Below are 13,727 nucleotides of genomic sequence, written 5' to 3'. Positions count from 1 at the left end.
TCAAGATCATTAGAGGGCCGGTGAGTATCGAAAGACGAAGCGTCTGCAAGTGCCAAAACTGACTTACAGCCTAAGATTGGAGAAGAGCACGCGGTATTCTTGGCAGGGGATAGCGAATAGGAGCATATGCGGAGGAGCCATAAATAACAAGCATTACACCCTGCAGTCTCACATACCCACAGCACAGGAACCTTAGCATGTTATTATCCAGTTTTCGAATAAGCAATAAGTCAGGGCTATGGTTTGGAAATTGGATTATGGTCAAGCATAGTAACATTTGATTGAAATAAGACTTCCTCCCTGAACATTGAAGGTATGATTATATTTTGCATTTGAAATATGTGAGGAATTACTCCATTCATGACAAATCTCATAGTGTATTAGTACAACTCTGATTACAAGAATAGAACTTGACATCAGTTTGTAACTAGTTTGTTAAACAACCCTTGTTGGCTAACTGTTTGACAAAATGTCAAACCCATGAAGTTTAGTATTTTGGTCGGGGTTATTTTAGTACTTGCAAATTATTTGACGAATTGCCACAGTACAATATTGGGATTTAGTGACCTTTATAGCTAGGGTCATTTCACAAAGCATATTGTTATTTTGGTTCTTTCTTAAACGGTTAGTGGTTGCAGTTCTCATCCATCTAGCTGCAAGAGGACAGACATGAAGGGTTGTGAAAGATTTGTAAGACAAATAGAGGAATTTAGAAAAAGTTGTGAATGTGCGTTTACAAATCTTTCTAAAACAAATGTAGGGTTTGCTGGTTTTTATAAATTCTTTCTTTGAACTTTGAAATTTTTCAAAAATAAAACATAATGCACAAACATAAGGATTGTTGATTTTTTCTATTTCTTTGAAACTTTAAAACATACAACGCACAAATAGTAATTTGTTTGTGAAATTGTCTTATTGCAGCAACATCCATGTTTTGGAAACAATATTTTTTCCCAATGTCTCCTCCTAATCCTTGATCTATCCTGAGCCTAATAGACAAGGTCAAAGGACTGAGGGTTGGAAATATACTGGAAAATTTCTTGGTAGAACAAGATTGCAAACAAAATGTAAATTTTGTATAAAAATTAATCATGGTGGCATAGATAGATTTAAATACCATATTTTGGAATACATAGCCATGATATTGAGCCATGTAAAGAAGCAACTCCAGAGGTAGTTAGTTTCTATTATGTCCAACTAGAAACATTTGAACAACAAAACTATGTTGTCAGTTCGGATGCGGGTTCAAGATTCACTCAAATTTTTTTAGCAGGGTTCATCCGTACAAGATTTAAAAATAATATTATATATATATGTGTGTGTGTGTGTGTAAAAAATATGCTAGAGCAAATACGTTCATAAAACCACTATGCTAATATTAAAGCAACTTAGCAAAATACACCACCATTTATGTTAACAATAAAGTTCAAATGACATAACAAAATGTTAAAATACGCCACCATATCAATGTTTCAGTTCAAAAACAATAATGTCAACATTTTTAATCAATCATATTTGATCAAATATCATCAAACAAATCGTCATCATTATGCTGTTGCAGATTATAGGCACAAATAGTGCCACTAGCATCAGTACTAGCAGCCTCATGCTCAGCCTTAGGATCAACTTCAACATCACTAAGTACCTTGCAATCACTGTCATCAATTGAATATGCATCAAAGTGGGCTTCCAACTCTGCAGACTCTGGTTCAACATCCCAATGCTTTGCCTCCCCTTTTTTGTAAATATTATTTGTGTGTTGTGAGCCTCAAGTTTGAATGCACAAGGACCAAGTTGTCTGCCCTCTTGTAGTTTAGTAAGTTGCATTGTATTGAGTGGGTGGAGCATGTGCTTCATTCCCTTTGAGATGATGATGAACTAGCAACCTATCAAGATTTACAATTTTGAAATTAGAGAGTTCCGAGTTTTGAATATTCATCAACAAGAATTTAGAAATTAGAATCTTAAAACTTGTGACAAAATTGTGATGGCAATGGGGTTATAGGTGATGGTACATTTGTCCATGGAAATACCACCATTTATGAGCATTAACATTGTTCTTGTCTTCAAGAGCTTCAAGACCACAATCATCAGTGCTTGCAAAACTCATAAATTCACACCTCACTGCAGATCGTAGGTGTTGGGGAAAGAATCTTCAAAGGACTACCTTTTACCCTTGAACAACTTCATGGTCTTTGCATGGGACAACTCTTGTGGTACTCCCCTAGAGGACTGATTGGCTATAGAACCTTGAGCTCAATGCAAAGGCAAGTAGATGCAAAGGGGTAGTCATTTTTTTGCATCTCTCCACCATTATTACTTGTAGCTCCTTGAAGAAATTTTCATCAGGATCTCTCTCTCTCATTTATGATATTTCTAATATCCTCAACCATGGAGTCAAAATCATCATATACCTCACCCAAGCAAGACCTATCCATGTTCGTGTATCAGATCATGCTTATTAGAGGCTCAGTGAACTTCAGAAGGTACTTAGCACGATCCCACCAAGAGTCGTCTAGTACCAATGCCGTAATGACAGTTGCCTTGGCACTATTAGTTTGCCTCCATACGCGCCAATTACAACTGATTACCATTCTAAACAATGCCTATTTAAACTTGGCAAGGTGTCGCAGAATAACAAAGTTGGAGGCAAAGCGGGTCTTGAAAATCTATTTTAAGATCAAAACAATAATAAATCAAAATCAAGATTAAAATTAAAATATAAAAACATAGAAAGTTTACTAAACTAATGTGACTAGATTTCTAAAACATGTTTAAATTTTAAACAATTGAACTTACCTTCAAGAGCTCCAATTTTGAAAATTGGATAAATTTGCCTTGCATCATATGGTGGTTCGTGACAAACATTTGGATCTCTTATGCCTCGTCATACATTTTTTTAATCCACACAATCTTAGTGCTAATTTTTTGCAGCATTAGGTTGAGTGAGTGCACAGCACAAGGTGTCCAAAAAACTGTTTGAAGCACATCTCAACCAATAAGTCGAAAGCCCTACAATTCTTGTCATTGTCGATTACCATCTGAAGAACATTCTAAGAGCCAACTTGCTCAATGGCTTGAATGAGAATGTTTGCAATGAAAGGACTGTCCTTCACCTCTCCTTCACAATCTACAATCTTTAGAAATGTTGCTCTTCTTGTGAACACTACAATAACATTCACTGAAGGACAATTTCTTGCATCTTTCTATCCATTAGATACTATTATCACACCTATTTTGATTCATGAATCATTGATGGGTTGCGTGGAAGCCTCTACATTGGACACCTTTTTTGGGAGGTTCGTACCTCTATCCCCTCTAGGTGAAGGTATTATTCAACATAGACCAACAGATTTGTGACATGTGTTTAACCACCTCCCATGGATCCTTCTCTCTAGTTGTTGTGACGTTCATTGACAGCTCGAGCTTTTGGTGTAATGGCAACGGTGCTTCCAACAAGTGGTATCAAAGTGTCGAGTTACAAGTTCAAATCCCTTGGGTCATGCTGAGGGGGGGATTGTTGGGAGATTGGTGCCTCCATCCCTTCTAGGTGAAGGTATCGTCTATCATAGCCTAATAGATTTGTGACATGTGCTTAAACATCTCTCGTGGATCCTTGTCTCTAGTTGTTGTGACGCTCATTAATAGTTCAAGCTTTTGGCGTAACAACAACAGTGATTCCAACAACCTCTCTATCCAATAAAGTGGAACATACCTTCTCATAACCAACACCCTTGAACCCCTTTAAAGCCTCAATAATTGCTCTCACCATTTTTTGCCAATACAGTGAGCAAACAACATTAAGTGACAATCCATTTGTATAGATGCATCTTGCTATGGCTTGCTCAACAATGTCTTTAGCTTCATTTTGAAATGATGTTTCCAAGGGCCCAATTGCTCTCTTACTTGCAACTAGTTTTTGAGAACGCAAGAATAGATGGCCCTCTATGAGTGGTTCATTGGGAGTGGCAGTTTTGAAGCAGTTTGGAAGAAGAGTTTTACATAGCACTCCGTCAACTCTTAACTTCCCTGTACAAAATTTGATTCCTTTTTTACTCCACTACAAGAACTACTAGATTCCTCTTTACAATGGCTACAAATCCACACATGACCTCCTCCACCTGGCATTAGCTGAACTATTTTCACATTTTTTCATAATGGGGTGGATTTGTCTATTTTGAAGCAAGGGTTTCCAATGCTAGAAGTACTTGCAACCATTCCTCGAATCTACAAAGATCAAACAAAGCAAAAACACAAAATGATTCATGATACTTTCTAACATTTCCTACTCGTTGTTACTAACAATACATGATATTCCGATTATATATATGCATAAATCACAATATTAGTAATACATGATATTCGATGTGTATTATCTATATACATATAAAGGCTAAATCTCAATATAGGCTAATCATGTGTTGGTAGTAATCAAAACGGAGCTTGTATCTGTGATTAGCCTATATTGTCATGTGTATAAACTATAAACTTATAAACTGTTTCCATTCATACAATACACTTTTATATATATATATATATGTGTGTGTGTGTGTGTATGTATGTATGTATGACTTGTAGCATAGCTTTTCTCAAAATCTAGAGAGGAAGACATTGTTGTTGCTCAAAATCCACAGGCTATTGCTGGTTGAACACATTGAGGAATACTTGTTAACATGATGCTAAACACGCTAAGGAAGACAAGAACACGTTGGCAAACAGGATGTCACTAGGGAAAACAGTAAACATGTTGATGAAGACCAAATCTTAAAAAATGTATAGACACCATTGAGGAAGTCTAATATAGAAACCGCTAAGGAAGACCAAATGGGATTTCATTTGGAGACAAAAATGCCATGTGAGAAAAAAATGCCACATGAGAATGAGTTTACAAAAATGACATCTTTTTAGGTTTAGATTGGAAAAAAATGAAGTTAAAAAACTACCGTTGAAAGTCAACAAATATCCACATTACCAAATTTGCTGAAATTTGTTTGATATTCACTCAAAATCATGAAATTCTTCATGGCCTCACGCATTAAGTTCAATGCTTTCTCTAAACGAAAGGAAAGTCGACCAAGGTCCATATTGAGAAATTTACACCAAATGTCTCTAAGAAATTATAAATTTACATCAAATTCAAACTGACTTCGAATTTCAAATGAATCAACTTTCAACTTTGTAGTTGCCTAGGCGAATATGATAACTTAGCAACAAAAGAAAACAAAGAAGAGGCAATTGGAGGAGTTAGCTCATATTGGTTCTCGTCCATCCATATTCGCACTGCATCTACATGTATAGATTGTGTTGGAGAGGGTTCTTCTATGCCTTCCTTTCATTCCCCTTTTTCTACTAGTGTTAGTGCTTCTACTTCTAGTCACACTACTAGCTTTACTCCTAGAGTCTGAGAATCTAGGTTGGACAATTATTTTGTGCCATGCACAACCCTCACTTGAGAGCATTGGTTGGATCAAGGAGGTCCATGATATTGCAATTAAATCAATTTGCAAGTTTTGGTACTTTTGCAACATTCAATTTATTGTAACCAAATAATTATTTTTTATTTGACTATTTTCAACTTAAATTTTAAAATTTATAATTTGAACTTTTAACTTTTCCTTGTCAAATGATTAATCATAATGAATTGTTATAATTTTGTCACACGTACTTATTTAATCTATTTTTGACAACTCTCCTTATAGACAAGGCATGATAGATGTCGTAACCATTTGTGGGGCGAGGTTTATAGCCCCTACTGATGGTGAGTTAAGTGGCCCCCTTTTGTTAGAAATGGTTGAAAATATAAAATTTGAGGTAGAGGACCAATGAGTGTCTTGGAGAAAAAAGGGTTACACCATCATAACAGATGGTTGGACCAATGGGAGGAATAGGACACTCCTAAATTTTAATATTTAGTGCAAAGGTGATTGATCATTCTACTTCCCTAACTACATTGAATAATTCAAATTTTGATTTAGTAATTAATATTTGAATTTTGTAATTTATGATTTATTGATTGATCATTGATAGTTATTTTGCTTTATTTTCAATTTTTGAGGATCCACCATGTTTTTGAAGTCCATTGATGCTTCCTCACACGTGAAAAAAGCCACATACTTATGTGAGGCTATTGAGGAACCCATACGTGGGGTGGATGAAGAAAATGTGGTGTAGATAGTGATAGGCAATGCAACAAGTTATGTTACTACAAGTAGACTTTTGATGGAAAGACACCTAAAAAAATTTGGTCTCCATGTGCGCCCATGTGCCTTGACTGCATATTGGAGGATGTTGGTAAGCTTGAATGGGTGAAAATTCGTGAAATAATGCATTGATAGGGCCAAAAACATCTGCAAAATTATCTACAATCATGCATTAGTCCTTAGCATAATGAGGCGATACACAGGGCAAAGTGAGTTGACTCATCTTAGTATCACAAGATTCACCTCAAATTTTATCATATTAAAATCCATTTGTATGTTCATAAGTGAGGAGTAGACTTCCTCATCCTATGCTACAACCACTGCAGGGCTAGATGTGGCTGATTGCATTTTTGATGAGTCAGGTTTTTGAAACCCTTGTGCTGAAATCATTTCAGTAACTTTATTTGAGTTTGATATTTAGTATTTACTTTTTATAATTTTATATGCATATTTTGTTTTGTTTGCAACTTTGTAGTTTTGCTTACTTTCATGCACACTTGTAACTTAATTGTATATGTTTAACAATATCTTTAAGTCGCTATGGACCTTGTAGTTCTACAAGTTGTTGACGGGGAGAAGCCCTCTATGGGCTACATATATGAGGGCATGGATAGGACCAAGTAGGCCATTAGATCTATGTATGGTGGACTTGAGCACAAGTATGTTCCCATTCGGGAGACAATTTATAGGAGATGACATAACCAACTTCACAGGCCCATCCATGAAACCGCTTATTACCTCGATATGACATTCCATTTTTGCATTGATTTCAAAGCGAATAAGGAGGATCTTATTGGACTATATTCAGTGGTACAACAAATGTCTACTAATACCACAACTATACCATACGAGATTGAGGTTGATGATGCAACATGATCTATTTTCAATAGCCAAATGTGCAAAAGCGCTTGCATAGACATGTAGAAATCTGAAATGTGTCAAGTGCATAATTTGATTTAATGATCTAGCCTTCAAGTTGGGAAATGAGACAGATTTTTTTCTCTTTTTCTTAGTTCAGATAGATGGTGACAAATGTTTGGGCAACAACCACTAACCTTCAAAAAATTGTCATCCACATACTAAGCTAGCCATGCAACAGTTCAGTTAATGAGAGCAACTAAGGCATGTTCAAGCACATTCACTTGGAAAGGCGAAATAGACTGTCTGTGGAGAGGTTGAATGATCTAGTATTTGTTCATTGCAATCTTTGTCTTATAACCAGACAGATTTTGGACAATGACTCCAACCTAATCATGTGAGAGGAAATTGATCCAAAATCCACATGGATCAATGAGTCTATTGATCCTGTCTTAACTGATGGTGACCTTGAGTGGGTTGACTAGGCAAAGAGAGAGGCTAAGGTTGTGACCATGGCATAGGAGGATAGAGTACGATCACATAAAGCTGATGTTGGTCAAAATGGCACCTCACAGGCATAAACTATGGATGTTCGATCATCTAGGTGTTGAAAAAAATTTCAGTGCTCCCCTCAGGATTCGTGACAAGGGCTTAACCGCCTCCTATGTACTATAGGTTGAGTGGTTGTATCGGGCATTGAAAGATCGGTCTTTTGGTGCAACGGCAACCCCACTCTAACAAGTGATATCAAAACTTGGTCACAGGTTCAAATCCTCAAACCCTTGGGTAACGCTGAGGGGGAGATTGTTGAAAAAAAAATCAATGCTCCCCTCGGAATTCGTGACAAGGGTTTAACCGCCTCTTGTGTACTATAAGTTGAGTGGTTCTATCGGGCATTGAAAGATTGGTTTTTTGGTGCAACGGCAACCCCACTCTAACACTAGGACCTATCTTAGATTCCTTTGTAGGAGGGATACAAGTTACTTTGAGGCTGAGGCTGAGACTAAGGCTGAGCCAGAACCATAGACTTGTTTTTTATTTCAGTTTCACATGTTTGGAACATTTAATGTTATGGATTTCATATTCCATTAATTTTATATCATTTGACAATATTTATAATTTTATATATCTAAGTTTTATATTTCCTTCAGCTACAATTTACATTTGTACTATGTGATTGATGTATGTTTGACAATGCGATCAAATTAGCTTCTATTTCATGATTTATTGTGTCTTTAAGCTTTATTCGATAATGGGTACATGAAACAAGTTTTAAATCTTTAAATATCTCTATATTTCAAGAGTTTTTTTCATTTTGTTGAGTCATTGCCAAGTCACGAGTCGACTTGGCCTTGCCAAGTCTAAGTTGAGTCCAAATCTCGGAACTTTTGTTCAAACCTTAATAAAGAATGCACCAAGCAAAATCAACCCATTTGAACTCAAAAGTAACTAACCATATAATCTAAAATTTGTCTTCAGTGCTCAAAAAGGGGTGAAGATGTTAATGATAATTTAACTAAGTCACCATGAAGAGATGAAGCCTAAGCCACAAATATCCCTTGTGGGTTCTATAAATATGAAATGGCAAATCAAGATAATGAGTACCATCCCAAATCTTCCCACCATGGATTGGAAGTCCTAACCTCAATTTCGTAAGCGATGTGGCTAAGGAATGACATCAACAATTGTTTGGTAGATCTCATGATCCTAATTGAGTTATTAGAATTTATTTAGCCATAGGCCAAGATAAGAAAATTTAATTAGGTCCCACAATCGTGGTTAAATTATTAAAATTACTATTTATCCTTAAGCCATAATAAAAAAAATTCTAATAGGTCCTACAATCTTGGTTGAATAATTGAAGTTTCAATTTCACCTTGGGCCAAGATAGGATGTTCTTGGTAGCTCTAATGAAAAGATATGGCAATGTTTTTACCTGCCATTTATAAAACTTCAAAGCACAAGCCTAAGGGCCTTTGGCAAGAAGACGTGTTAAAAAAAAAGGATTGGAGGCCGCCAAATAGACTATTGATTAATTAAAAGGCCATTGTGAATGTCATTGTTAGCTCATAGAAGCTAATGCTTGATGGATTCCCAAGCCTTCTAGATACTCTTAAACATGCCTTGGATTTGTATGGGTTCCTTCATAGTGAGGTGAGTATGGAGCCTAAGGCCTTTCTAAGGTGGATGCCCGAAGGGCACTACAAAATAAATACAATGCCATATGAGCAATTTCCAAGCATCCTCATTTTCCAAACCCTATTGATTTATTTAGCACAAAGAGCAAGGCCTTGATAACAAATTGCAAGAAAGCCCAAATCCCAAGCATCATGAGGGATACAACAAAATTCACAAGTTATGGTGAACGTCTTTTTTCCTACAAAAAGGGACTCAAGGAAAATCGTTGAGCATCTTCTCAATCTTCAAATAGGAAATTGCAGAAGGATCCAGACAAGAGGAATCCTAATCATGAGTAGCAGCTTGGATTTTGGAGTACACCTAGAACTTGCTGGCCACAGTGAGAGGTTTAATAGTGTAAGAACCTAACTTTTTCAAAATCCTGGAAATAACAACTTGCCACAAGCTAACTCAAAAAGCTTGAAAAGAAAAGGGGGTGCAAAGCAACCCGAAAACCTCCCCATGGCCAACCCATTTCTAGCTGAAAGAGCCTAACTAGGCAGGTCTAGGAAGAAAAGGTTGCCTGAACACTGACTCTTGCACCATTAAATGCTTGAGCATAAGGCTCGACAAAACATGTCAAGGCAATGAAGGGCATGTTCAACATTATCTTCTTCCTTAAGTGGCATGAACAGGGCTATTATGCTCATTCCTCAATATGTACAGCTTTTGATTTTATAAATAAGAGCTCAGATGGATGATCCTTTCACTTGTGCTTGGATACTTCATTCCCTGTCCCCATTTTTACATGTTATGCAGGTCAGCTAGAGTTCTGATGGGGATTTTCTGGTCTATCCCCAGATGAGGAAGTGCTACGGAATCAGGTTATTTCCGTTGAGGATAAACCTGCTTCTATTTATCACAGTATAAATGTGAAAACATTTTGTATGTATACAGCCCTTGTGATAGATTATCTACAGGTGATTCAGCATGATAATAATCTGGATACTCCATTTTATTTACTCTTCAGTCCTTTCTCAGCAAAGTGTCTCTCATGCTTCTCAGAGTGAATTTATGGAACCATGTAGTTGAAAATCATGATAGAGCAACTGCGGCCCAAGATGCTTTTAGTTTTTGTGGTGTTTAGCTAGTTGAATTGATGATAGACCAACTGCAGCACCAGACACCTACTGGTTTCTGTTATTTCTATTTTGTTCTCATTTTGTTTACTGTTATTCGTTTGTTTGCAATATTCTGTCATCTCAGTCTCCATGGATTTCAGCCATTTTATGATCATGTTTTCATTGGAAGCGGGTCCTATATTATCTAGAAAACTGAATTATTAACAAGCACTTATATATTAGCCATGATTACACCAAAAGCATTCCCTTAATGAAAAGGGCTCGTGAAACTATAGAATCAATGGTTACATCGTATATAAAGGATGCAATGAAATAAAATTGAATCTTGATTCTGGAATTAGATTTTGGCTTTCTGAACACATCTCCAAAGGCTGGCATGATTGCACTTATGAAGGTTTGCACATTATCAAAAATATAAACAAAATAAACACATATCCAGGCGTTTTGCCACCAAGTAGCTGACAACAATCAAGGGGTTCACAAAAAAACTTAAAAGTGGACAATTCAGACTCTGTTGATATCTCCACCATATTCGTCTACATTGTCATAAACATTATTTGTCATACAATATATCAATCTGGTCAATCAAATCTTTGTGTTTTCTTTGCCACCCAAAAGGCCACCTTAAAATTTTGTTCTTTTTATATGGATAGTTGTAAAAACAAAACTTTACTTCGAGCATATCCAAATGTCTATCCCACTACAGTTTTGATAAATGAGAATCACTAACATTAGATTTACATGCCAAGAGAACAAGAGAAAGCAGCATTCTCTGGACTCGTCAAGCACCATAAATCTTTATTCCCACAAACGTTGAGATCAAACCCCTTCCCCTGTAAATCTGCCAATCATTTTTTGCTTCACTTCGTTATATTTTTAAACTTTTAGCTAGAACTTGATAGTAAAATAGTGACTACAAATGCACCAGAGTAACAAGATTATGGGTTGTTAGGAATCTTTAATAGGAACAGAACAGATCAGAGGAGTAGACACAGCAGAAGCAGCAGCATTGCAAGTGTGAGATGAAAACACACAAAAGGTGTGTAATGGGAAAGGTTTAGAAGAAGCTAGCAGGACAGGTGAAATAAGGGGAAGATAACCATCAAGAGAAACAGAGACAAGTGAGAGATGATGGATAAGATAGAGAAGCTCTCAACCAGCATCACAACAAAAAACCAATTAGCAAGCTCCATGTTTTATATATTAGGTTCAGATCCATTTGAATGAATACTGAACATACTCATGCACTCCTAAGCAAAAGCTTTGTTATTTTCTCCATGTCTCTTTCTGTCTTTGTACTTTGCAAATGAGTATTCTCTCTTTCCAAGCATAGTGGATTTCCCCCAACTGCTAAAATTGCTCTGCAACCATATTCAATAAAATTTTCCAACCACTTGGACTATCTCTTACCCTCCAATTTGTGTTTTAGCTTTTCAATTATTTTTAATGTCAAATATTTTAATAGTCAAATGGTTATTTTTGCCACTTTCAGCTATTTATAGTTAACCAACAATGCAATAATCAAAGGTGTAATTATCTACCAGTTTTAAGTTAAATTGAGTCTGAAATTGTCATTGACTGTTTGAAAATTAAACTGGGTTTGATTTTTATGTAGAGAAAGTATTACCAATCAATGAACTTAGAGCAGCAACATCGCGACCACTGGAAAACACAGGTGCTAGCCCTTCCAACATGGACTGAGTAATTGTTCAAATGTGAGGGGAGAGAAAATAAGGGAACAAATTTTATAGGACACAAAATTAGTGTGTAGAAAACTAAATTGTGAAGGCTAGAAGGTAGTTACAAAACATAAGGAAATAAAATATGCTTTAGGTAAATTAATTCTTCAAATTAATTCAAGGTTGCACTGCTGCTCAAAACCTTTCAGAAGGCCCATTGGACTTGCATGGATGTAATGATGATCACATCCTTGACTTTTAAATTGTAATAACATAATGTTTGTGACCTAGAAAATCACTTCTCATAATAGAAAGAATTTTTCGCAGAGTGATTTGGTGATTTGCTTTCTATGTTTCTCTTATTGAAATGTTAAGAATCTTGAAAGAAATGAAATAAAATACCATTGGAAAAGAACTATATCTCTTCTGAAAATTTAATAAGCACATATGTTAAAAGAAATTTTAAACAGATATAAATTTCACATCAATAGAGGCATGTTGCGGTGGTTAAGTTGTTGCATTGTTTTTCTTGCCATCAAGGTTCAAATCTCATTGGGGATGAGGTGTCCCATTTGTAGCCTCACTGATTCATAGCTCTAGGTCAAAGCAGTTACCCCTCTTTTAAATTATATATATATATATATATATATATATAGAGAGAGAGAGAGAGAGAGAGAGAGAGAGAGAGAGAGATGGTTGTTCAATTTCTTCCAAATAACAAATTACTGTCTTAGACTTGTTAACAAAAAAATCAAAAAAGAAAGTACGAAGAGTTAATAGCTCTAATCAGATTCTCTTCCATAAGGCCTGTAGATATCTGCAATGTTATCTGTAATTCTAAAAAGAAAGAAAAGTCATAACATCAATCTCGTGCAACATGCAATGGTATGATTACAGAGGCTTTTGACATAAAATACGTTAACATACAAATATTGAGAATATGATATCAATTTGACCAGTGAGTCTGATAAAGATTTTGCGGTAAACAATTATCTATATTCTTCAAATACTGCTGGAAAGGCTTAACAGCATAATATCAAATGTTCAAAGAATGATGAAAGTAAAGTGCAGCATATAAGGTAAAATTATGGCAACAAATAGAATCTGAAAGATTGTAATGAATACATAAAATCTCCAGCTATACAACTAAACTCTCAAAAAAGATTGTAATAAGGAAGGAAATTAATAGTTTGAATGCAAAAATAATGATGTTATGTCGAATATTAATAGTCTCCAGTTGTGATCAAAATCTGATTTGATAAGTAATAAGCACTTACTTGTAATCATGCCTGCCCACCAAAGTGGTTCATATAGGTAAGAATAACCTCCCACTCCTGCAATAAATTGTCATGGTCACTATTACAATGAAAAGATACAATCAGAAAGAACAAAGTTGCAAAGATAAGAATAACATGAATACAGAAGCTAAAGAAGTTATATTATATTGTAGCTTTCTGACAATCTGACAAGACACTGAATCTAAGTGTCTCATTATTGTTCAACATTAAAACAAGAACTAAGACCACAACATACCCATAGAATAGAAGACTAAAATCAATTTGTTTCTCAATATAAGTTCGTAGAATTTGGATATTATAATGTGCAAGGGAAATGAAAGCATATAACAGAAATGTGAAAAAAGAACACCTCCATTTATGATTCTTGCAGGTGATATTATATAATTTTAACAGTTAACATTATAATTTGATTTATAATAGGCAAGAGCCTAC

General features: G+C 35.6%; 1 protein-coding gene across 1 annotated transcript in view; it reads right to left on the bottom strand.

Moving 5' to 3' along the window:
- The window catches only part of LOC149554423 (putative magnesium transporter NIPA4), a 42,278-nt gene that overhangs the window by 26,079 nt on the left and 2,472 nt on the right, over positions 1 to 13,727 (bottom strand). The window contains exon 3 of the mRNA XM_089828482.1: positions 13,275 to 13,331. Coding sequence (XP_089684608.1) covers positions 13,275 to 13,331 — 57 coding nt within the window. The remainder of the gene's footprint in view (positions 1 to 13,274; positions 13,332 to 13,727) is intronic.

The sequence above is a fragment of the Cupressus sempervirens genome, chromosome 5, assembly GCF_028749045.1.
Source record: "Cupressus sempervirens isolate cs-2001-9-10 chromosome 5, ASM2874904v1, whole genome shotgun sequence".
NCBI lineage: Eukaryota > Viridiplantae > Streptophyta > Pinopsida > Cupressales > Cupressaceae > Cupressus > Cupressus sempervirens.
Note: the sequence above shows the minus strand (reverse complement) of the source record. Positions and strands in the feature narration are given on the sequence as shown.